This window comes from Neodiprion pinetum, chromosome 6 (genome assembly GCF_021155775.2).
Source record: "Neodiprion pinetum isolate iyNeoPine1 chromosome 6, iyNeoPine1.2, whole genome shotgun sequence".
Taxonomy (NCBI): domain Eukaryota; kingdom Metazoa; phylum Arthropoda; class Insecta; order Hymenoptera; family Diprionidae; genus Neodiprion; species Neodiprion pinetum.
In genome coordinates this window covers 22,173,259-22,195,242 of record NC_060237.1, presented here as the reverse complement: position 1 = coordinate 22,195,242, position 21,984 = coordinate 22,173,259, and the positions used below count along the sequence as shown (strand labels likewise).

At 44.7% G+C, this 21,984-nt stretch overlaps 1 protein-coding gene across 3 annotated transcripts; it reads left to right on the top strand.

Moving 5' to 3' along the window:
- Nucleotides 1-5,154: 5,154 nt before the first annotated feature.
- Nucleotides 5,155-21,854, top strand: nAChRalpha2 (nicotinic acetylcholine receptor alpha2). 3 transcript variants are annotated; one of them, XM_046631356.2, is made up of 8 exons: nt 5,155-5,261; nt 6,081-6,298; nt 14,126-14,170; nt 16,151-16,260; nt 18,328-18,562; nt 18,663-19,356; nt 20,196-20,425; nt 20,505-21,854. In XM_046631356.2, the coding sequence occupies exons 2-8, from the start codon at nt 6,119-6,121 to the stop codon at nt 20,706-20,708; spliced, it is 1,698 nt and encodes a 565-aa protein (XP_046487312.1). In that variant the 5' UTR covers nt 5,155-5,261; nt 6,081-6,118; the 3' UTR covers nt 20,709-21,854. The 3 variants fall into 3 exon arrangements, with proteins under 3 accessions (XP_046487312.1, XP_046487311.1, XP_046487313.1); XM_046631355.2 differs by having other exon boundaries at nt 5,155-5,431; nt 20,505-21,853; XM_046631357.2 differs by having other exon boundaries at nt 5,155-5,431; nt 18,382-18,562; nt 20,505-21,852.
- Nucleotides 21,855-21,984: the final 130 nt, after the last annotated feature.

Below are 21,984 nucleotides of genomic sequence, written 5' to 3'. Positions count from 1 at the left end.
AATGCACTTGCGTTGAATGACCCTCACACACAGACTCACGCGCGTGCGAAAAGACACAAGTCGGTGAGCTTCGAGGGTAGAAAACTTTTTACGCTTGTAGCAAAGCTCGCAACGCGATGAGCGAGCTTTGGCAGTAGTACCATGACCCAAAAGAACCGAGAAAGAAGTAGGAGGCCGTCTTATCGCCTAAGCTGAGTAACTCCTATTCAAAAAATTGCCGTCGCAACACTTCCTCGCAGTTTCTTGTGAAGTATGGTACGGCGGCCGAGGGGGGGGGGGGGGGGGGGGGGGGGGGGGGGAAATGTTACAAGAAAATAAAAAGTAAAAATAAATTAAAGACAAGTCCAAGGACGAGGAGGAAAAAACGAGTTGCGAAAAGTACGCACAAGTCCACTTAAAGCGTAATACAGAAAATTATATGAAAAATGGTATGGAGTAAAAGAGAAAATAAAAATAAAGAATAAAAAAATATGAAAGAAAACTTAAGGAGAGATAAAAAGATAAAGAAACGTAACCAAACCAAGGAAGGAACAGGGATTTCAAAGTAAGCAGTCGCTGAGAGACGGAGAAACGAAACGAGCCAACGAACGAAAGTGTAAGATTGAAGTGAACTGTAGTCCGGGCGGAATATAAGGCCGGTAAAAGAAGTATAAGAAACGTAGCTTTACAGGCCAAAGGGAAGTCAGTAAGGCAAAAGCGTTCCAAGCCAAGTCTAGTGCGCCGCTCGAGCTTTTGCCGCCTCCAGCCTCCGGTTGCCCCCTTGCCCCCTTGCCTTGGCAGTGTACCCGGGTGATATTTTACATCCCAGTAGACGCCCTCCTCCGAGCCCCCTTCCCCCGCAGACCTCTTACCGCCTTTGCCCTCGGCCGCGTGCCCGTGATGCAGTAACGTAAAACACTGAAACAAAATGTATAAAGTGTGCGTCGAAAGTATGAGAAAAGTAGAAAACTCTGCGGAGCTGATGGCACCTAATTAAAACCGAGAGAATTGCGGCCGCATTACTCTACCCACCGGGCCTTCGCGATGGTCAGGCTTGAATTTCTGCGTTAATTCAACTTTTGCCTCGTTCTGAATCGAGTTCGAAACTCAGCGTAGCAAGATGAATAAACAAAAAATCCTAATTTCAAAATGAAAAAATAAAAGGAAAACACCGACCGAATTCCACTTCTGGCTATCTTCGTTCTTCTGACCTCTCTCGATCACGAAGGATCGTATTTCACCCGAGGAGATGCTGCGCACTTCCGTTCGAGATACGGATTTGGGATATTAACGAATCTGGATGATCTTGAGCTGCTGTGGCCCTGAGAGAGGAAGAAATAACACGGATCTGGATAAAACTCACGAGGAAGCGGTGCGAAACCGGCGGGTGAGTTTATACCATTGTCCGAATCGCACCTAAATCAGAGCCCATGGAAACAGGCGGCGGTAATCCCTCGAGGCTGGTTTATCGGCCTGCAGCTGAAACTCGTGGTGGAGTTTCTCTTCTTCCATAACCGGCGAGGAAATTTCCGTCTAGACTCCAGACAATGTGTAGGCTGTTTTATTCATTCAAATTTATATCGGGCGTTAGCTACTCGCCAGAAACTACGCGTAAATACAACCGTAACGGGGCACCGACACAGCTTCGAACACGCGCGACTCGCGTATCCTCCGCAGGTTCATCGGGTCGAGACGAAATTTGGTCCAGGAGGCTCGCTCATCGGCTCTCAGGGCTTCTTCGGGGATTTTGAAATACGATTCCGCAACGTTGTTTCCATAAACTAGTACCAAACGCCCGCTCGATCCGCTCGGAGCATCCCCTCCACCACAGAGCTTTTCGCCCTGAGGTAGAAAGCTTTCCGCTGCATCGGAGGCTGCAGGGTTTGCAGTCTGCGTAGAAGGTCACGTGACGCTATTTGCAGCGTCGTTTCGAAGACGCAAGCAAAAGGAAACCGAGATGTACCGTCGGGTGGAAAAGCCACGTTTTTGCAGGTTTACTAGTTCTTCTGTGTTCGCGAGTCTCACTCGCACGTCTTGTTCAATGTAAGGAAGAGGGGGAGCATGCTGTGTTGAATAAATTGAAATTCTGGAATAGAAATTAATGGAGGGAAAGAAGAAAAAACCTTTCTGCAAATAATTTATATTCCCAATATTACCTTTTTACGACGGAGAAGCATGTTTTCTTCGACCTCTACATCTTTTTTCTTGCTTATATCCTCCTATTTTTTTGTGCGCCGTATACAATCGTCAAACAGAGTGAGAACACCTTTTACATTTGTCATCGCGGAAAACGACTATAGGAATAAAAAAGATTTAATCTTACTCAAGTTGGACGCGTATCGATCACCTCGTCACATCCATTGTGAATTCGACGAGAATTTCATAAAGCGAAGAATTTTGAAAAAACCACTCTACCAGTTCGGAGAAAAATAATGACCGGATGATCAAAAGCACAGTGAGGGTGAAGAATTGTATCAATTTCCGGGGAATCGTGAAAGAATCGACCAGTCTGCAATAATTTCGAATAATTTGTAAATAACCGCGTCGAAAAATGAAAAGTACAAGCAATCAGTGAACCGAGAGTGTTTTGGCTCTCCTAAACAAGCACGCAGCGTTGGGTGCGAACTTTGAACCTTGATCGTGATATTTTTAAAACTCCTTCGTCGAGTTGGAGAGCTGCCTGCTCCTTGAACCCTGAATTAGTGTCTTCGCGTTTGTACCGGCAGACCGTCGTCAAATCAGTTTATCCGATTCTCTTGAACCCCGCGGTCGTCTTACAGAAGATTACGTCTGACGCATGATGCCCATATCACGGATCTTCCAGAGAGCTGAAGGCTGGATTTCCCCGCCTTTTTTTTTCCTACCGAGAGAAAATTTCACCCCGCAGTTCTTGCCAAAGCTGTGCTTCTCCGCCCGTCTATACGTGCCCTACAGGATGGCAAGGGCCGCTGTGTCAGAGGTCGCCCTCCAGTCCCAGCGACGCTTTAGGGCCGATGTGCACGTACCTTTACGTCCGGGATAACTGCGAACGTGACATAATTAACGCCGGTGATACTCTTCCGCGAGCTATTCAAGATTCAGGGTTTACCAACTAGATGTATAAATCATCCCTCTTGATAGTTCTTGCACGGTTTTCACGATCCGTTCGGCGACCCTGTAACAGGAATTTGATCCGGAGTCGTTTTTTCTTTTCCTTTTTTTTTTTTTTTTATATTCTCTTTTGTTATCGTATAGCTTTTCAATATTCGGGTTAGGTATAAAGTATGTCAGTATTCGGGTTACTTCAATAATTCTGACGATGAGAAAGGGTCTCTGCGTCGTATCGATTAGACCCACGCTTCGCTTCCGTCTCTTTCTTCCCCCCTTTTTTCATGCTCTTATTCTGGTTTTTTTTTTTTTTCTTGTTACCTTTCAACGAGGAAAACAAAATATCAGCCTGTCCCGGTATCGAGGATCGGTTTTTTGTTTTTGTAATGCTTTATCAAAGACTAAGTCGGTAAGTCTGTATCCGAAATGATTTTGGAATCTTGAGAACGGGCGTAATAACGCGTATACTTAGCTATCGGTTCTCGTCTCATTAGACTTTTAGTGTCTGATAAATTTTCAATTGCCTTTTTTCATCCCACCCATTAAAAAGTACATTCGTAATAAAAATATATATATATTTATATGTATTTACGGTGCGAATTTCTTGAAGAGACATTCTTTTCCTTAATGCCTTACTGCAATGCAGACGCCTAATTCTAGTTGATAATCCTTACAGATGAAGTAAATTCAATTTGACCACGTCAAGTATGTCAATGTGAGTAATCATTTCTTCGACCGGTAAGAAGATTTAGCTTATATTCGTTACATGTTCGAAATAATGTAAAGAATGGTATCAAAAGTATAATACAGGGCTGTCTGTCAAAATGAAGAATTTACGAGACCGAAAGTAAGAAATTTTGTCAACACGCGTCCGGGTTGAATGATTTGAAAATGGTAAAATGAAAAAAAAAAACAAAAAAAAACCAGATTTTTGATTAAATTAAGGAAAGTTTTTCTCTGCGGACGACAAACTCGTCGGCTACCAAGAAATATCAGGCAGAATGATCTGTAGGTAGTTTTAAAGGGCGCATTCCTTGGCGATGTAATAAAAGGGCCAACGATAAAAGGAAAGAAGCATAATCTCGGCGATTCGCGTGAAAGCCATCCCATAAAAATACGCATAATATTGCGATTTTCCCCTACAAGAATGTGATGAAAAAAAAAAAAAAAAAATGAATGAATGGATAAAGAAGAGAACAATATACACGTATTCATTCGCGTAGAATCGTTTTCCGTGATATCGTGTATGATTTTGCATACATATACAGTATATGGGAGCCCATTTCGGATACTGCAGAACAATTTTCGGCATTCGGAATATATACCGAATAGAGAATATGTGGAAATTTCCTCGATCAGTATAGGTATTCTAGTTTCCGAATGTATCCCGACTTGATTGAATTCCAACGCTTCAGCTTATTCACGGTACATTGTACAGCCGCTTCCGTCGATCAGTCCCGACACGACGTTGAAGTCGACCTTTCACGTTTTCACTTTTCCTTCTCTCCACTCACAGTCTCATTTGAGATCTGTCCGAGTTCGGAGTCAGAGAGTCTTTCCTGCACCCTCGCGAATATCGTTGGCCTGAAATCATCGTTCCGGTAGATACAAACCAGCGTCCGATAAACACAGGGTCAATATTTGCTGACTTGTCCAAATGTGCAGATGCGGATTAAATACGGTGAAAGAAGTGATTTGTTTCTTTCAACGGAATAAAAGTGGTCGGTAAAACGACTCGTGTGATAAAAGAAAACCGCGTTCATTCGATTCGACAAAACGCTTTCGCTGCCATGCAGTTTGTTAAATTTAACAAAATATTTCCAGCGCAGCTGGGCTCAAGTTTTCCAATCCAACCGTGCGGGCAGCGCTTTTTCGGAGAACACAGCGCCCTCCGATCGGCCAGGGCGAGCCCTGCGCGGAAGGCTCAGGGTGCGAAAACGGCGCCGAGGACTCGGAGCGTCCGTAACGTCGGCGAAAAAGAGCGACTGCGCGGTTTATTGATCGCGCAGACTCGACGTGGGGCGGCAGTCAGGGGCGCCAGGGTTGCTGCCCGGCGCTGCCGGCACGTGGTGTCCAAGCGTCGCGACGCCCGCGACGTCTGCGCCGGTTAGCGCTGCGTCGACTCCTCGACTCCCCGACGAGGCTCCCCCGCCGCCTCTCGCAGGGCGATGAGGGCCTGCGTTCGCATCCCGCAGGTACGGACACCTCGATGTCATGTAGCGGGTTTAGGTTAGCTTTCTGCACAAGAGCTTTCACGGTTAAAACAAATGTCGAATCACTGCCCCGCGATCATCGCCCGAATCTCACGGAGATTTGAGAGTTTTTCAAGATACGGCGGAAGCTCCGAAAGGCTGCCGTTGTCTCGGTAAGTCAAACATCTTGCTGCGCCCGTCGCAAGCTCGCTTTTTCTCCTTACCTCGTTTGCCTTATACCTATCGAAGGATCTAACCTTCATTTTTATACTCTGCCCATATTTTCCCTTCGATCGTTCCTCGATCTCTGAAGATTTCATATTCAGCACGCGCGATGCTCGCTAATTTGTAGTCGGGTAGTTTGGAAGTCTGTACGGCATCGCGTTTGATACTCCTGCATGGCTCGAGGTGTTGAATGTCAACTCGGCGGTGCCTCTCAATTTCGCGATATTCACCCCTCGCTGATAATCGCCCGAGATACTGTAGTTTTGCCAGTGAATAGCATCGATTCAGAAAAACCGATTCAACTGCATCTGCTTCGACTAATACCTGCGTGTACCATTTTTTGGATCAGAATACTTTCGGGTTTCATAACGCTCTACGTTTCAGTGCGATGTGACGATTCGTAACACATTTCGTGTAAAGTTTCACTTGAATTTCGTAGTGTCAAAAAACTTTGGTGAAAACTTTAACGCCGTATTGTTTTATTTCTAATCAATTTCGAAGCCCACTGTCAGTTTTTCTACCGTCACCCGCAAAAGAATTTCCGCGAGTGTGCCGCTGTACCATTTTTTTTCATCTTATTCTCTTCTTCTTCTCCAGAAAGTGATCCGTAACGCGACGATTGATGCCAGTCCAAGATGCTGCGTCTCTCGATGCTGTTACTCCTGACGGTTGGAGCGTGCTGGTGTAATCCGGACGCTAAACGCCTCTACGACGATCTTCTGTCAAATTACAACCGTCTGATTCGTCCTGTAACGAACAATACCGACACAGTAGTCGTGAAGCTTGGCTTGAGATTGTCGCAGCTCATAGACTTGGTAAGTGAATTATGCTAACACGGTATCGCATCCCTGATATCCACATCCACCCGTCTTCGTCATCTGTTGCAACTCCAAGCTCCCGACGCTCCGTCGATCAGTCAATTAGTGACGATTCAAGCTCGGCTTGCAAAGCATCATTCAAGAAAAAAAAAACTTCCAGCTGAGGAAAAATCGAAGGAAGGTTCGAAAACACCGCGTTGTTTCCTCGGCATCCGCCGAACGCACGGTCGAGTAAAAAGAAAAATACGTCATACATCGAAATGCAACAACGGCGAACGTAGATTTGTTATCGACGTCTGACAATCAAGCTGAGTGGCTTTAATATCATACCAGCTATAACAAGGAAACACCCCGCGATGTGACAACTGCGATTAGTTAATTGTCAATCGCCGCGGTTCTGTTCCAGTCTTCTCTCGTCCAAATTTTTTACCCTCCGGTATTCGGATCCACCCCGGCCGCGTTTCTGGATGACACCGGCATTGTCAGGCTTTTTACAAGTGTCGACCCCACTTGATCGGGGAATCTCAAGTTTCCACAACCCTCCGATCAGGGGTGACAGGTCGAGACGTATTCGGGCCTAATTGGAATATCTCGCGTCTCGACTTGCCTTTGGGAAATGAATACGGGGTCTCGAATTTTTTCATCTACAAGGTTACCCACTCGGCGTTATATTGTGTCTAGGGCTCGGGGCTTTTCACTCAGCGTATTCTACATTCCCTGTCAAGCTCGTAAATCGCGAGGACGTTGGAGAGCTAGGAGAGCCTTTGAGTTTCCGGAAAAAGTGTCGTCGTTGGAGATGCGGACGGGACGGAATGAAACTGGGGATCAAAATACCTCCGCTATCCTTTACAAAACATTTGAATAAAATCTTACACCCTCATTCAAACCAGCCCGTCACCGTTGCCGTGTTTTACGCGACATTTCCTCTCCGACTCATTTGTCTTCCGAGCAGCGTAAGCCCGCTTTTATCCACCTCCATTCACCAAAATCTTCCAGTACTTGCCGTTCTCTTCGGCTAAGACTGGGCATGGAATTGTCGTTTGAACGGGAAATCGGTCAACCGCGAGTCTCGGGGGTGTCGCCGGTGAAACGAGCATACATGAAAGGGACATTCACCCCCGAGTAAGTCGTCCGCAATCCGCGGAAGCAGCGCGTTTTGAGAATGATGTTCCATGCCTCAATTTTCAACCGTGGAAAATGATTGAGCGGCATCGATAACCCTCAGCCCGCACCCTCACTCTCTGCGGAGTCCATATATTTTTCGGTGACATTGATGAGCTTCCCGGAAATGTCCGTCCTCCATGTTCGAGGATACTGTCCCCTGGGGATCTACGTGTAAGTCTCGAGCTAGTCGATGCATCGTTCGAATGCCTCCGATAACCTCGAGTCCATCTTTCCCGATACGCGGTGTACAAGCTTCCAGTAAGAAACGTACCCTCGATTTTTCACTATTAGTTTAAGATTATGGATATTACTCGAAGAGCAATAACCCCGGGGTCGAAGTTGCCTCTAACGCGCATCATCCACCCCTGTCTATGCAGATCGATGTGCAGCAAACTTAGTTCCTGCATGCGAAGGGAAATTAGCTTGCTCGACTCGAGAATAAATCTTTAGATGATTCTGGTTTTTTTTTAATTATTTTTTGTTCCTTGAATTATCTTTCTTAGTATCGAGGAACGTTAACGTCTCGTTTTTCCAACCGATTGAGGGATTTACTTCTATGGGCGAGTCCGCTGTATGGATTGATTGATGGATGACCTCAGGTGTACGGAGGATTGATAGCTTGTCACCGACATTCTAGAGCTTGTTTGTGAAAACCGAAGGTGCGGTTTTGCTAGACGCGACTACTCAAGCGTGTCGTCCTGTTGCTCCGTGGTCCTTTGGGGGTTTCAATATTGTCGGGGACAAACAACGATCACGGTAGAATAGAGGCTCGAGAATTTAAAGCCGAGCAATTGATAAGATCGAAAAGTTTTAAGTCCCTTTCAAACGGCTGAACAAAGACAACGCGGGTTATTTTTTTTTTTTTTTCTCTCGTTGTCTTGAGGTATTCTTCTTGCTTCATCTTTTCGTTTGCTTTTTCGAAAGAAAAGAGGACATTTTTAATACACTTGAGTTGTACTCAAGTTTTGAAATATCTACCGATGGATGACTGTTTGCTAGATGAAAAATTCGCGTCGGAGAATTCGTGCTTCCAGAATGTATCATAACTCGGAAATTTTGTTTGCTCAATTCCCATTTACCGTCTGCACAGCCCGATATGTATATGGGGCGATAATTCATCGTCGCAATTCGGGAATAAAGATACGCTCGAGTAGAGTAGTATATATTTTATACATATGTATGTGTATACAAACGAAATATTTTAGACAAAATATCACGTTGGTCTCAAAGCAGTAAATTCAAACAAAATAAGATGAAAATACCCTTGTGCAAAACGACAGCAGCTGCTTATCGCGGAAATGGCAAATGCTGCGTATCTTTTGTACCTACAATGTACATTATCATCCGACCGTTTTCAGGAAACCCATAACGGCAATCGCATTGATGCAGTGACACCATTTGCTCGCCGCCTCGTGACTGAGACGATTTATTTATGAAGCCGGGAAAAGGTTGCATTCTCTGCTACCCGAATTTCGAAGAATGAAAGTCGACCACATTATACCTCGAATAAATCCTAGACAAGCGTCCTTCTTTCGGATCATCCTCTCCCTGATTGAACTTGGTCTAAATTTTTACAATTCTTTCTCTTCCTCGCAGATAGAAAGCATACAAAAAGTGCTCTCATCCGCTCCTTGCGCGAGGCTGCTAACAAGCAGTTTTTACGATGGCAGAAACTGCCGATAGTAGCTACATACCGAGAGAAGGAGAGACAGAGAGAAAGAGAGAGAGAGAGAGAGAGGGAGAGAGAGCGACGTTTAATTACTGGGTAGTGGGCAGTATTTCCAGTCTGCAATGAAGGCTTCCTGTTCACCCTACAACCCCTTTGTGTCTGGACTCCGCGAGCGTTGGTTTGACTCAGGAAATGTCAACTTTCGCAATCTCCGAACCTCGTGATCATGCGGCTTCCGGTTGCAGCAGCCGAAGAGATGAATAAACAAATGTGAGGGTCAATGCTCCGATCACTGTCCAAAAATTTGACGAAGCATCGCGTCATTCGCTACAGCAGTTCCATTATCTTCCGAGTTTTCTACCTTATGCTATTTTTCTACCTTTCGCCGCCTTTGATCTCTCTTTCGTTTCTCCACGGTGCCTATCGTATACTCGTTATTGGACTACGAATAACGCGTCGCAAAGAGTCATACGCACCCCGTGGCCGTGAAAAAAATTCGGCATATTTCTCAGGCTTGGCGTGTATTCTTTTATACGTACTTTAGTTTGCTCTTATTTATTATGGCTGACCTTTGTTCTGTTTTAAAATTATTTTTTATTTATTTTGTTTCGTTAATACTTTCAATGCTTCAGATTGTTTGTACCTCATGTATGTATCTATGTATTTTAGTATAATAGTATATTAAAATTGGACGCGATGTAAATTCTGTTGCCCTTCCTGGGTTCGTCTTTCGGGTATTTTTATCATTTAATAAGTGAATAAATAAATTACACGCGTAAGATATTTCTGTGCCACTTGGTAAGATCCTGCCTTCGGGCTAAAAGGCCCTGTCAGGGATCAGATACACCGTGTCAGATCAACCGAGAGATATCATTTTCCAAGTTAGCTGAGCGCTGCGGTCGAAAAGTTTCATCCCCAATCCTTATCGATACACGCTATAATGTACACACACACACACACACGCATATGTATGTATAATATTACAGTGACATCGATAATTTTCATTTTTCATTTTTACCACCGCGTCGGGCGATAAATTTTACCGTGAGCATCGACGCGGAGTTCCTGGCACTCCATGCATCATCGCTCGATCGGGTTTTTCCTCCATTCCATTTTTTTTTTTTTTTGCCGTTTTATTAGCCGTGGCTTCGTAATATAAGGGGTACTCGTGAATCCGGCGCTTTCACCCGTTACTGCGGGCCTCTTCACATTTTCAGATATATTTAGCTAAGGCGTGCGTATAATTGAAAAATCTAAATCCCATAATTTTTGCCTAATATTCTTGAGCGTGATCTCTCGCATTTCCGACTGTACATATGCACGGGAAATAAATCGTGATTCTTGCACATATCTATAAAAGCTCCCACAGTCGCAACGCAGCGGTAAAGCAGCTGCATTCTTCATTTTTGGCGAATTTCCACCACCTCGAGAAGGATACAAGATATTTAGACGGATTGTGACAACGAGCGAGGCAACAGACACTGCGCTACGCTGAAACGTTTATACCATCCTCTCAGGATTCTCTGTATAACACAATTATTCCCGGAAGTCAAATGCAGGTTTGCAGTGAATTGTGCGAGCGGAAATCCCGGCGGTGTAACGATGTTACCATTAATTGCGGGAAAGCCTAACTTTCACCTCGGTTGACCAATGTTGACATTACAGCTCAACGCCACTTCACGGGCCGCTGCATCAGTGACCTAAAAAAGAAGGCGGACCTCGCTTCGCTCCGTCTTCTCGTAGTTGTATATAGGTGTATAGGTATATAGGTATATAGGTATATAGGTATAATACAAGTAGGTACGTATAAGTTACACAGCATGGAAGCAGAGATCCGTTATCCGGTTCATCCCTTAGCTCCCCGACTGCACGTCTTGGCACCGGTAACTCACCCAATCTCTATCAATTACGATCTAATATACCCCCGGCATCGGTTATGTACTTAAGCAGGGACCCGCAACTCTGTTCCTGCCGATCTTCCCCCCTTCTTCGTCCCCTTTCCGCCTCGAAACGCCGGCGAGAAGGATTGCAGGGCCTCGATCGCTGCCGGTTAATTCAATTTATTGCTTTCCAATAAAAATCATTTGGATTCCATTTGCCTTCCGGTAATTGCAATTTGCAATTCAATGCTCGGAACAATAAACCGCGCCTACTTAAATGCGCCCCATTGTCCCCCGCCTTTCTCCCGCCATATTTTCCACCCTCGCAGAAGCCCGCGGCATTTACCAAGTTCCAATTTAATTACACCGCGGGGCCCGTAGTGCGTGCGTACTCGTGGTACCTTTAAGCACATTGAAAATTCTTCGGGCCAAAATTGGCTGGTCTTGTTTCTTCGACGTCTGTCCGAAGCGAATGTTCACTCGCAATCCGATCTTATCGTCGACGGCATGTTACCCTTTTTGAGGTAAGGAAGATTGAAAAAAGAAAAGAAAAAGAAAAAACATTCTCACGGAATCGCGAGATTCAAAGCGTCGGACTGACCGGTTGCCAGGCTGGCACAACGCGATTAAACGCCGAACAAAACCACAGGCGAAACCCACGGGCTTGCGATACAAAAAGTGAAAGCATAAAAGAAGCGAGACGGGAAGAAAAGAAAAATAAACACGGAATACAGGGTTACCAGAGCGATTGTCAATGGGTGAGAGACCTGAAGAGCCACGGCACCGAGATAGCGGGGTCCGCGTCTTTCTCCTTTGAACCTTACGCTCCGGTACTTTGATTAAAATTCTCGCTTCGTGAAATTAAAAAGGCCCACCATCCGTAAAAGCTTTTTTCTCTTTCCGCTATTATTATTCCGTTAAACGATTCGATTACACCCTGCATACGCCGCGGTACCGACGCGCATTCGCCTCTTTGGGGCTTCTCGTTACTCCATTTGCACAAAATTTCAGACTCTTCTGTATATATGAATATACCCTTTTTCATTCTTTGCATACTAATGCTCACGTTCACCGCACATCGTGCCTGCTGTCTAACCAAAGATTAACCCCTTGACCACCGAAGTAATCTGATAACACGGGCTACCACAACCGGGTTTTCTTTGACCGGGGTCGCGGGTACCTTTCTCTCCTAGTTTCTCTTTTCATTTTACTTATAATATCCGAAATTCCTATTCTCTGTAATCTTTGATGTGACTTTTTTTTCATACACATATGATCCTGCTCCATGTCGAATAATTTCAATGACAAAGAGTGAATCGAGGAAAAAGTCTGGATGAACCGATCAGAATTAAATGCCGCGAAATATTTAATTGTAGTAACTGATATTTGTTGACGTAACAAGACCAGACTTTTTTCTCTGTGTGACGTTAAACAGATACGGGAGAAGAAGGTGGATCCAAGATTACGCATAAGACATTTAAACAACTTCACGGAACTTTTTACAGTGGACGGATTTCACCTGCAGCGTGAATTATCTCAACAGCAGAGTAATCGCTTTGAGGAATGTATCACTCAAGGCGACGCGACGGTTTTACACAAGGCAATAGTTCATTACAAACATTGGTCTTGCCGCGAGCGGTATGATATTCATAACTTTTACAAGAACAATAAAATTCCACTTTGCCCGCCCCGAGTTAGGGTATGGAAGCTTGGTTACCCCCGTGGGCAACAGTTTTAAAGTTGAAACTTTCACGCCGCGCAGTATCGCGGTTCAAAGTATGAGAAATACAATATTTCAGAATTTTTTCTTTCACCCCACCTCCGCGAGTCACACAGGCAGGAATATAATTGAAGTTAAACAACGCCATTGCCCGCGGAGTGCTGGAAAAGTTGAGATTGAAAAAAAAAAGAGAAAAACTATTAATCAACCTGAACGTTTTTTTTTATAAACCCGGGCACAATCCGTTCGTCGGTAAATAATTACAACCGGGAATTGGAACCCCATGACAAAACGTAGCAAAATAAAAAACAAATGTAAAATATGAACTCCGTAGGTTCCCATTCTACGAAGCCTAACGATCGATTGTTTTCGAGATAAAACAAGTTAAACAATCCGCACGGAGCCGGGTAATTTTTTAAACCCGTCTCTAGTCGTCGAAGGGTTGCAATTCGTGCAGCGTCGCAGCGCCTAAGGAACGCCTGCACGGCGTCGAGGGGACTTGACCCACTGACAGACGTTCAAAGCTCCGCAGGCGTGGAGAGCCGCTGGCGAAGAATTACCCACGTCGACGGGGACGGGTACATGCACCAGACAAGAGCGGCACTCGAGGCGCAAGCTTAACCCAAAAATTGGCGGGGGTGGCAGCCGGTTCCGGGGATGATGACGACGGGAGGTCGCCTCGGCCGAAGGTCGCGCCGGTAATTCCCTCCTAATCGCAGTGGGAGTCGTAAGAAGAAGAACTTATATCTCCGAATATCTCGGGCGTAATTCAGAGGGTGGCGGGAAGTCGCCTGTAGAATTAGACCTGGGACTCTTTCCTTAAATTTTTAAATAAAGGAATTCGCACCATGCCTCTTCCGGCGCTGTTCGCTTCGGTTCGCTTCGCTTCGCGACCGGGACTCTGCTTATTTCATCCAAGTTTAACGGGCCCCTCCCCCGGCGGCCCCTTTCTTCCGATCCAATTTTACGTTAACCAAATTCCCCGCGTCCAGAAGGGACTCGTGTTACCGGGATGTGCCGCCGCTCGTATTTTACCGAGTTACTACGTCACGGTTTGCGATTCCATTCCTGCTGACGCGTTTAATTCGGGTTCCTTAGGGAACAACGGACGTGGCTCGCTTTCTTTCTTCCTGTGTATCCCTACCCTGGTGATATTCACGTGCGGATATACACTCGGAATAAGAGTCTTTCTTTTGGAATACACACATTTTTGGAAATTCAGTATCTTCCGCTGGTATTTTACTTCGTTCGACAAACCGCCTCGTCGAACTTCAACAAAGTTTCATGCACGGACTCTAAGAACTGCTGCAGCGTGGCTGAACCAGTTTAAACTGCAACCACTGATTTCAGATAACTTGGAATGTAACGAATGATTTCTTCTTCTGTTTCAGAATCTCAAGGACCAGATTCTGACGACCAATGTCTGGCTGGAACATGTAAGTTGAAGGATAATAAATGATAATAAATGATCTCCGCGGTTACACTTTTCGCATCGTCGGTGACCGAATGGTTTATTATTCACAATTTTCTTGTAGAAATTGCAAATACGGACAGAAAAGTAATATTGACTTCACACGTCACAGGGCACAAGGCATTGATAGACGACGCTTCTATTTACATCCTAAATGTGAGAACAGAGCTGAAATATTCGATTATGTAATGAAGTTTTAGCTTTATATCCGTTAAAGACAGCTAGCCTCAAACGTTCGGTTGTAATGACATTATTCGGGCGGGTATTGCAAACGAAATTTAGTCGGGAATTAAGAAAATAAAACAGTGGCGCTTCCCCGTTTCTCCAAAGAAATATCCCCAAGGATTCGTGTTACCCTCCGCCGTAAACGCGGGACATTTAACTAGACGATCTCTTGATCTGTAGCTCTCAAATGCGACACTCAACTCGTATATATATTTCGCCTTTCTCTTTCGGTGAAAAGTAAAGAAACTTGTCGGCAGAAGGAGAAGACGAACGGTCGACTGGAATGGTGGATTATGGGGGTTGTGGCGCTGCCTCCCTCCTGCGAAATGTTTCATCTAATTTATATTTCTTAGCGAAGAAGAGTGGCGAAGCTCAGCGGCTAGCAGCTTTCGCGAGGACGCTGGGTGGCAAATTTTTTATATCCAAGCATGCAGAAAAGTGATTAACGACGCTGCAGGACAACTTTATGTCACCGCAAGTTTTACGCGTAGCCGCGTCGCTTTATAGAAATAATTAGTTATACTTAAAAGTGCGGTAATTCTTTAGCGAGTAAGGCATTTATTTCACGATGATTTCTGTTCTTTGATTCGAATAAAAACACGTTCAAAATTAATGTCAGGTATTTTAAACAAACTTGAACTTGATTTCGCGGAAAAAGTAATGCGTTATACTTGATTGTTCGAACACAAATTGAGTTTCTTCTAGTCAAGTTATAGATAGAAAATTCGGAGTTTGAGATGAAATCAAGTTCATCGGCACAAAATCTTTTCGTTTACGAGCAGCTTAGTTTCTTGTGGATGTGCGAGGCCGTCGGAGGGCTTAAGTAGTGAGGTCAATGAGTGGTCGGCCGGCGTCTGCCGAAACGTTTAGATCGAGCCAACACGCGAAAGAATCAAGTTGGCGGACGGAGATAAGTTTAGTGCCGATTGCGAAACGTGGCACGATACCGTGTGCGATAGAATTTCCAAGATAGTCAATCTGCAGTTTGGCCGTTAAATGGAGCGGTGATAGGGAAAAAGTTCTGATTTACCGCAGCTCACGACCCTTGAACTCGACCCCATTCGAGTGAATCCCATACCAGAACGCTGTTTCCGGTGGTATTTCCTCTTTTGAAAATTAATACGGATGAATACGTGGCATGAATACGAGACCGGATCAAACTTGTCGTCGACGAAATCCTCACCATTCAGTCGAAAATACCACGGACTTGACGGCGAACGAAATTCAAGTAGTACGGCGGAAATGTGGTCAGCCAGTGTCAACGAGTCGCCGATACTCTGTACGCGTTTAAATGCGTTTTTTTCTTTTAAGAAGAACATAAATAAATTAAAGAAATTATGATCTTTGGACCGGTTACATTTATTAAGCGTGTTACATCTGAGCAAGAGAGTAACTCTCGAAGCGCGGCGAACCAATGGAGGAACCTGCACTTTATCGGGAAAGATTTACAATGCAAATAAATTCAAATTGATTAAGAATCCCTAAGTTTGCATGGAACTGGGTTAAAATATGCTCAATCTCGCCATGCCCCTGGGCTTACTGGACGTCGCGAGTGCATAGATCAGGCATTATCTAGGAGAGTACTTCGTCAAATCTGCACGGAGGCCGAGAGTAATTCAAGGCTCCAATCGTCCGAACGTAGAATAGAAGCACCGATGACTCACTTCAACGTGAATTATCTCTACGAGTGTTCAGGACTGCAGGTTGCAACGTTTTTCAGGAATGGCAGGACCACAAGTTCCAGTGGGACCCATCGGAATATGGCGGAGTGACGGAGTTGTATGTTCCAAGTGAACACATCTGGCTCCCAGACATCGTTTTGTACAACAAGTAAGTGTACAGCTGCGGCAATTATTCGCCCCTTTCTTTTCACTCCTCAATTCTACTAGTCCTCACGTCGAGTGTTCGTTGACCGCTTCCTCGACCAGACGCCGGTCTTCGGACGAGAGGGGACAATTAAACTTTTTCAACTCGCAAGGCTATGAGCTATTTTTGGCAAGACTCTACGAGACATCGAGCTTCTCTTTCGCCCAACCATCGCATGGCTGCAATAATTATGGAAAATTTTCGATGGAAAATATCAGGTGCAAAATGCTGCTGACAAATGTGGGCGGTACATCTGCTTCAGAGCTCTTGTACTTCGGAAAAGTTCACAATTCTCTTGAACGTCGAGGGGTGGTAGGATTTTAACGGACCGCGAACGAGATCTGCCGAATGCCGTGCGAACTCGGTTGATTATTCAATGAATAAAACCATTAGACCTGTGACGCAAGGTGGACGGTTGGAACGAACGCCTTGGCGGGAATAATTAAATTTGTCTTACCATATGGCGTGCGCAACTTGAGAGTGAGTTACCGGCAATTAAAGGTCCGTATACACATATACATTATATATACATAATATGCATGAAGGTAATTCGAAAATTAACTACCAACCTTCCGCGGAACCGTAATCCTAGAACGAAACTTTGCTAATCGTGAAACTATTCCTCCCAAAAAGACGAAGAAAAAGTAAATACAGAAATCCCCGAACTCGTTTATGATTGAGGTTGCCTACCCCGGTTTAACTTCCTGAAACGGATGTAACGCCGTTCGCGCAAACGCGTAACGAGTCGCGACGATAATTATTACCATCCATAAATCGTGTAATTCGCAAACAGTCATTAGCGTATTTGCAAAAATAATCGCACTGCAGCAAGCTAACAGTTTACTCTGGTACTGATGAATCGTAGAATTCATTAACACTGCCGGGCATATTCTGGCTGACGTTACGGAAATTTATTTGTTCAAACTAAAACGGCATCCACGAATCCTAGCTCCACGCTTGTTAAAGTACCAACGCTCGTTATTACCCTCCAGTGAGATGAGCTGAAACAATCCCATTGGCTATCAAAATTGAGATGAAAGGAAAGCGGCTGTCAAGAAGTTCCCCTCTGAGCAGTTTCACCCCGGTTATCCCCTCCCGCCTCCCGACCGAAACAGTATCGACTTGTTGTTGTCACATTATTCTCCAATTTCCTTTGTACCCGAAACTCGCTCTACCAGCTAACCGTCTTAGGTACGCGAAGGGAGCAAGTAGGGTCGTGATTCGTCGTTCGATTACCGTGGCGAAAGGAAATGAGAAACAAACAGACGATGAGAGGTTGGCACCCACCGTAAAAAGCAAAAAATTGAACCTGACTTCGGAAGGAACCACGTCAACTTCAACCACGATGGAGAAATTTTATTACCAGGTTAATTATAACCGGGTATATGTATTTTTTGTCGGTTTTGACGAGGGTTGGAGTTGCTTTTTGCAGTTTTGGAGAGAGCTGAGTAAAGGTGAAGTGAAAAACGGCAATGCGAACCGTGCTACTTTTTCGAGTGTAGATAGAAAATTTTTGGAATAACGTTAATCTGATATTACGGTTAATCCCTCTTGGCGAAAAACGAAGCAGTGGATGACTTTGGGTAAAAGAGTTTTTAGTAGACCATTAAAGACCTGCCTCTCACTCTCACTCTCTCACTCTCTGGCCGAGTAATATTTTAATTGCCCGCGGCGGTTTCCAGGTCATATTATACCTTCCTCTCTCCCCTTCCATCCTCGCCTCCTCTGCAGCCTGCCTCTTTGCTCACATACACGAGAGCATCCTTCACCCAGTCGATAAACTACAGCCAACCGGCTGGTTAAATCTGCAGCAGTCTACCGAAATACCAGCGTATGAGCAAACTGACTCTGCACTGTATAACAGTACAGACTACGGCAGAATATTGATTGATCATTATTTCTGTTTGCCCTGCGAGATATATACCTGCTGCTAACTGATTTATATACGAACATCGGCGGGTGTCGTCAGGGTAAATTTACACTGTCGAGTCGCCTCAAATATTGAGGTTAATCACGATAATTGTTCTCCAGCCCTGATCAACTTCCAACTCTGAATGACGCTCGATATCGACACCCCTTTTTCAGCGCCGACGGAGAGTACGGAGTGACGACGATGACCAAAGCGGTGCTTCATCACACCGGCAAAGTGCTGTGGACCCCACCGGCGATATTCAAATCCTCGTGCGAAATTGACGTCAGATATTTCCCGTTCGACCAGCAAACTTGCTTCATGAAGTTCGGTTCCTGGACCTACGACGGATTCCAGGTAAGAATTCTACGATACGCGGCTTCGCGGCTGGCTCGAACCAATTACTCTCGAGTCACCACCTTCATAGCTCATACCCGTTGTTAACGACATGCCGCAGATCGATCTGAAACACATTAATCAAAATATGAGCAACAACGTCCAGGTGGGTATCGACTTACGGGAGTACTATCCGAGCGTCGAGTGGGACATCCTGGGGGTGCCGGCGGAGCGTCACGAGAAATATTATCCCTGCTGCGACGAGCCGTACCCAGACATCTTTTTCAACATCACCCTCAGACGCAAGACTCTGTTCTACACGGTGAACCTGATCGTACCCTGCGTCAGCATCTCTTACCTCTCGGTCCTCGTGTTCTACCTGCCCGCCGATTCGGGTGAAAAAATAGCACTGTGCATCAGTATACTTCTGTCCCAGACGATGTTCTTTCTCCTGATATCCGAGATCATACCTTCCACGTCCCTCGCCCTACCGCTCCTCGGGAAGTACCTCTTGTTCACCATGCTACTCGTCGGACTCTCCGTTGTCATAACGATTATAATACTGAACGTTCACTACCGTAAACCGAGTACTCACAAGATGGCGCCTTGGGTGAGAAAGGTTTTTATACGGAGATTACCGAAGCTGCTGCTCATGAGGGTGCCCGACGATCTTCTGAACGACCTTGCTGCCCACAAGATACAAGGCCGCGGTCGGAGCAGCAAGAAGAACAAATTCAACGCCGCTGTTGCTGCCGCTGCCCAAGCATCTTCCAGAGTCTCTTCTCCGGACTCGATGCGTCATCAACGACCGGGCGGTGAGTGATACGAAAAACCTGTTAATTTTGATATTTTCCATCGATGTATACCGCGCAGTTCCGTTACACGGTTGTTGTTGTTCCGAAGTTTCGTCTTCCCCAATCGGCAAGTCAGGATCACTCGGCAAAATGTTACGTACCATGGAAGATTAACGGTACAAGGAGATTGTCCGATCATTCTTCAAAGGGCACGATAGACGACAGACTGTTTGGGGAAACTAATCCACCGAGCAATTGCCCGAATGAAATTCTAAACACCGCTTTAACAACTAGATAATGCCGGAACTTAGCTCGTAAAGTTAACCAAAACTTTGCTTGCCGTTAAACAACGTGCGTAGTCCTGATGTGACTTCATAAGGAAGTTCACTGTCTCTCTGGTTCCCCCTGTCTGCCTGTCGTGCGCATCAATCATGAAAATGAGCACCGTATCAAGATTAGCTCCGCGTTGAACACTCGGAGCTTTGTATATATGTATATTCTTCCACGATATACACATATACACATACACACGTCACACACGTATACATATTTATGCGTATTATACAGATATATACTTATAATATAAGCGGAACGTAGGGTTCTGCGGGGACCTTGTCAAGTTAGCTTCGGTAAGATATCACTTCTTGTCTTCTCGTAACAAATGGATCTCCTCTCCCCGACTTTGGTCCCTCGACAGGTTGCACGGACCTTAGTCTGTCACAAAGTTAAAACAGAACTCGAGGATGATGACAATCTTGATAGTTGTCAGAGTTGTCAAACGATTCGAAACGTCTGGGCGCCCATTTCCATAACCCGCGAGAATACCCATGGGATGTCTTTGAGAATCGATTTTCAAACAGGGTGCAACGGGCTCCACACCACAACGGCGCACAACAGATTCTCCGGTCTGGTCGGTGCCTTCGGCGGTGCCATCGGCGGCTACAACGGGCTGCCCTCGGTCATGTCCGGTCTGGACGAGAGCATGAGCGATGTCACACCGCGGAAAAAGTATCCCTTCGAACTCGAGAAGGCCCTGCACAACGTCATGTTCATACAGCATCACATTCAGCGGCAGGACGAGTTCAACGCTGTAAGAAACACCCGATCTTCGAACTCTGTGCAGTTAACGGCACCTTCGCGAGTAATTTAAGTGACATTATGTATTGCAGGAAGACCAGGATTGGGGCTTCGTCGCTATGGTGCTTGACCGACTGTTTCTTTGGATATTCATCATTGCCTCCATTGTTGGTACCTTTGCTATATTATGCGAGGCGCCAGCTTTGTACGACGACACTAAACCCATAGACATGGTTCTCTCCTCCGTCGCTCAGCAGCAATTTCTACCACCGGACCAGGAGGTCGCTCCAATCTAGCCGGAAAAACTGTACTTCCGCGATTTTCAAACGCGCGTCAATCACGCTGGAATTATTTCTTTTGACCTCATCATGCTACCCATATTACGGTTTGCCATTCGTAGAAAAAAAAAATAATATATGAATTTAGAGCCAATAATTCTCAGACGAATCTGTAATAATTTGTCGAGTCAATGAAATCACTCTTAGAAGTTGAAACGTGATGTCTCTGTATTTCTTCGTGCTATTTCTTTCCAACATTTTTACTACATTCATACGTTTCGCATATCAGAATTACATTATTCAACTCCAGCTTCGGTACAATAAAGCACAGTTTTTTTTCACTAGGCTAAAGTTATCCTTTTAAAGGTGATGTAAAAAAAATCGACTTAGCGATCGATTGACTAAATAGAAAAACTTGTGATTACCTTCATCTAGTCGTTCTTGAAACTGATTCAGTCCCAGTCTCAAAGAAGTAAGAGATTGAGATGTCCGACGCTAGAACAGGAAGTGAAGTACCTAACTTGTTGCGTGGGCGTAAAAAAGAAAAAGCGATTTTTTTTTGGTAATAGGTTGAACTACACAATTGCTCACTGCAATGTGCGGATATGATGAAAGTCGATCAATGGAGAATTTGTGCCATCGAATCATGAGCTCTTCATTTGGTCTGTGCGTGAAAAATGACCCAGACACATCAGTATATAAAGAACGTTTATCGAGCCTTAACATTGACGGTGATAAATCGACGGTAGAATTATGTACGGGTTTACAAATTTTGAATATATATTCACTATTCAACGATATGGTTGTATGAAAAAAATCGAACGTCAGAATGAAACGGTGCCAATTACTATAAAAGTATTATTAATTAAAAAAAAAAAACTATTTCTTCGCGTGTAACGCAAGAAGGTATTCAATCGACTATCCCCTACACATGTACTCTTCGATGATATAAAATGACTTATGGACGGGGCTCAATTAGCGTAGTTGTAAATCTTGTACCTGCAGAATCGCAGGACGAGCGATGGTAAGAATGCGAACGGAAAATTGTAACGATAAATATTACAGTCTAACAAATGATCAATCAAATCTTTTCTATTTAAGCGTATACCTACTTCGTTAAGAATTCATTCTAAAACTATAATTTATTTAACATGTAATTATTGTTATTAAAATGATATCGTCTAAGAATGAATAAACATTGTTCGTAATTAGCTTTCGTAAATACCTCGAGTTTTCGATCTTTAACTTATTCTCTGTTTATATATATATCTCTTAAACTTTGTTAAATGTGCTT

What these genes read in the sequence shown, in the direction of transcription:
- nAChRalpha2 (XM_046631356.2), top strand. Translation starts at nt 6,119, where the DNA reads ATGCTGCGTCTCTCGATGCTGTTACTCCTGACGGTTGGAGCGTGCTGG. An exon ending in GGACCTACGACGGATTCCAG is followed by an intron (nt 18,563 to 18,662) that starts GTAAGAATTCTA and finishes GACATGCCGCAG; the next exon opens with ATCGATCTGAAACACATTAA. An exon ending in GCGTCATCAACGACCGGGCG is followed by an intron (nt 19,357 to 20,195) that starts GTGAGTGATACG and finishes ATTTTCAAACAG; the next exon opens with GGTGCAACGGGCTCCACACC.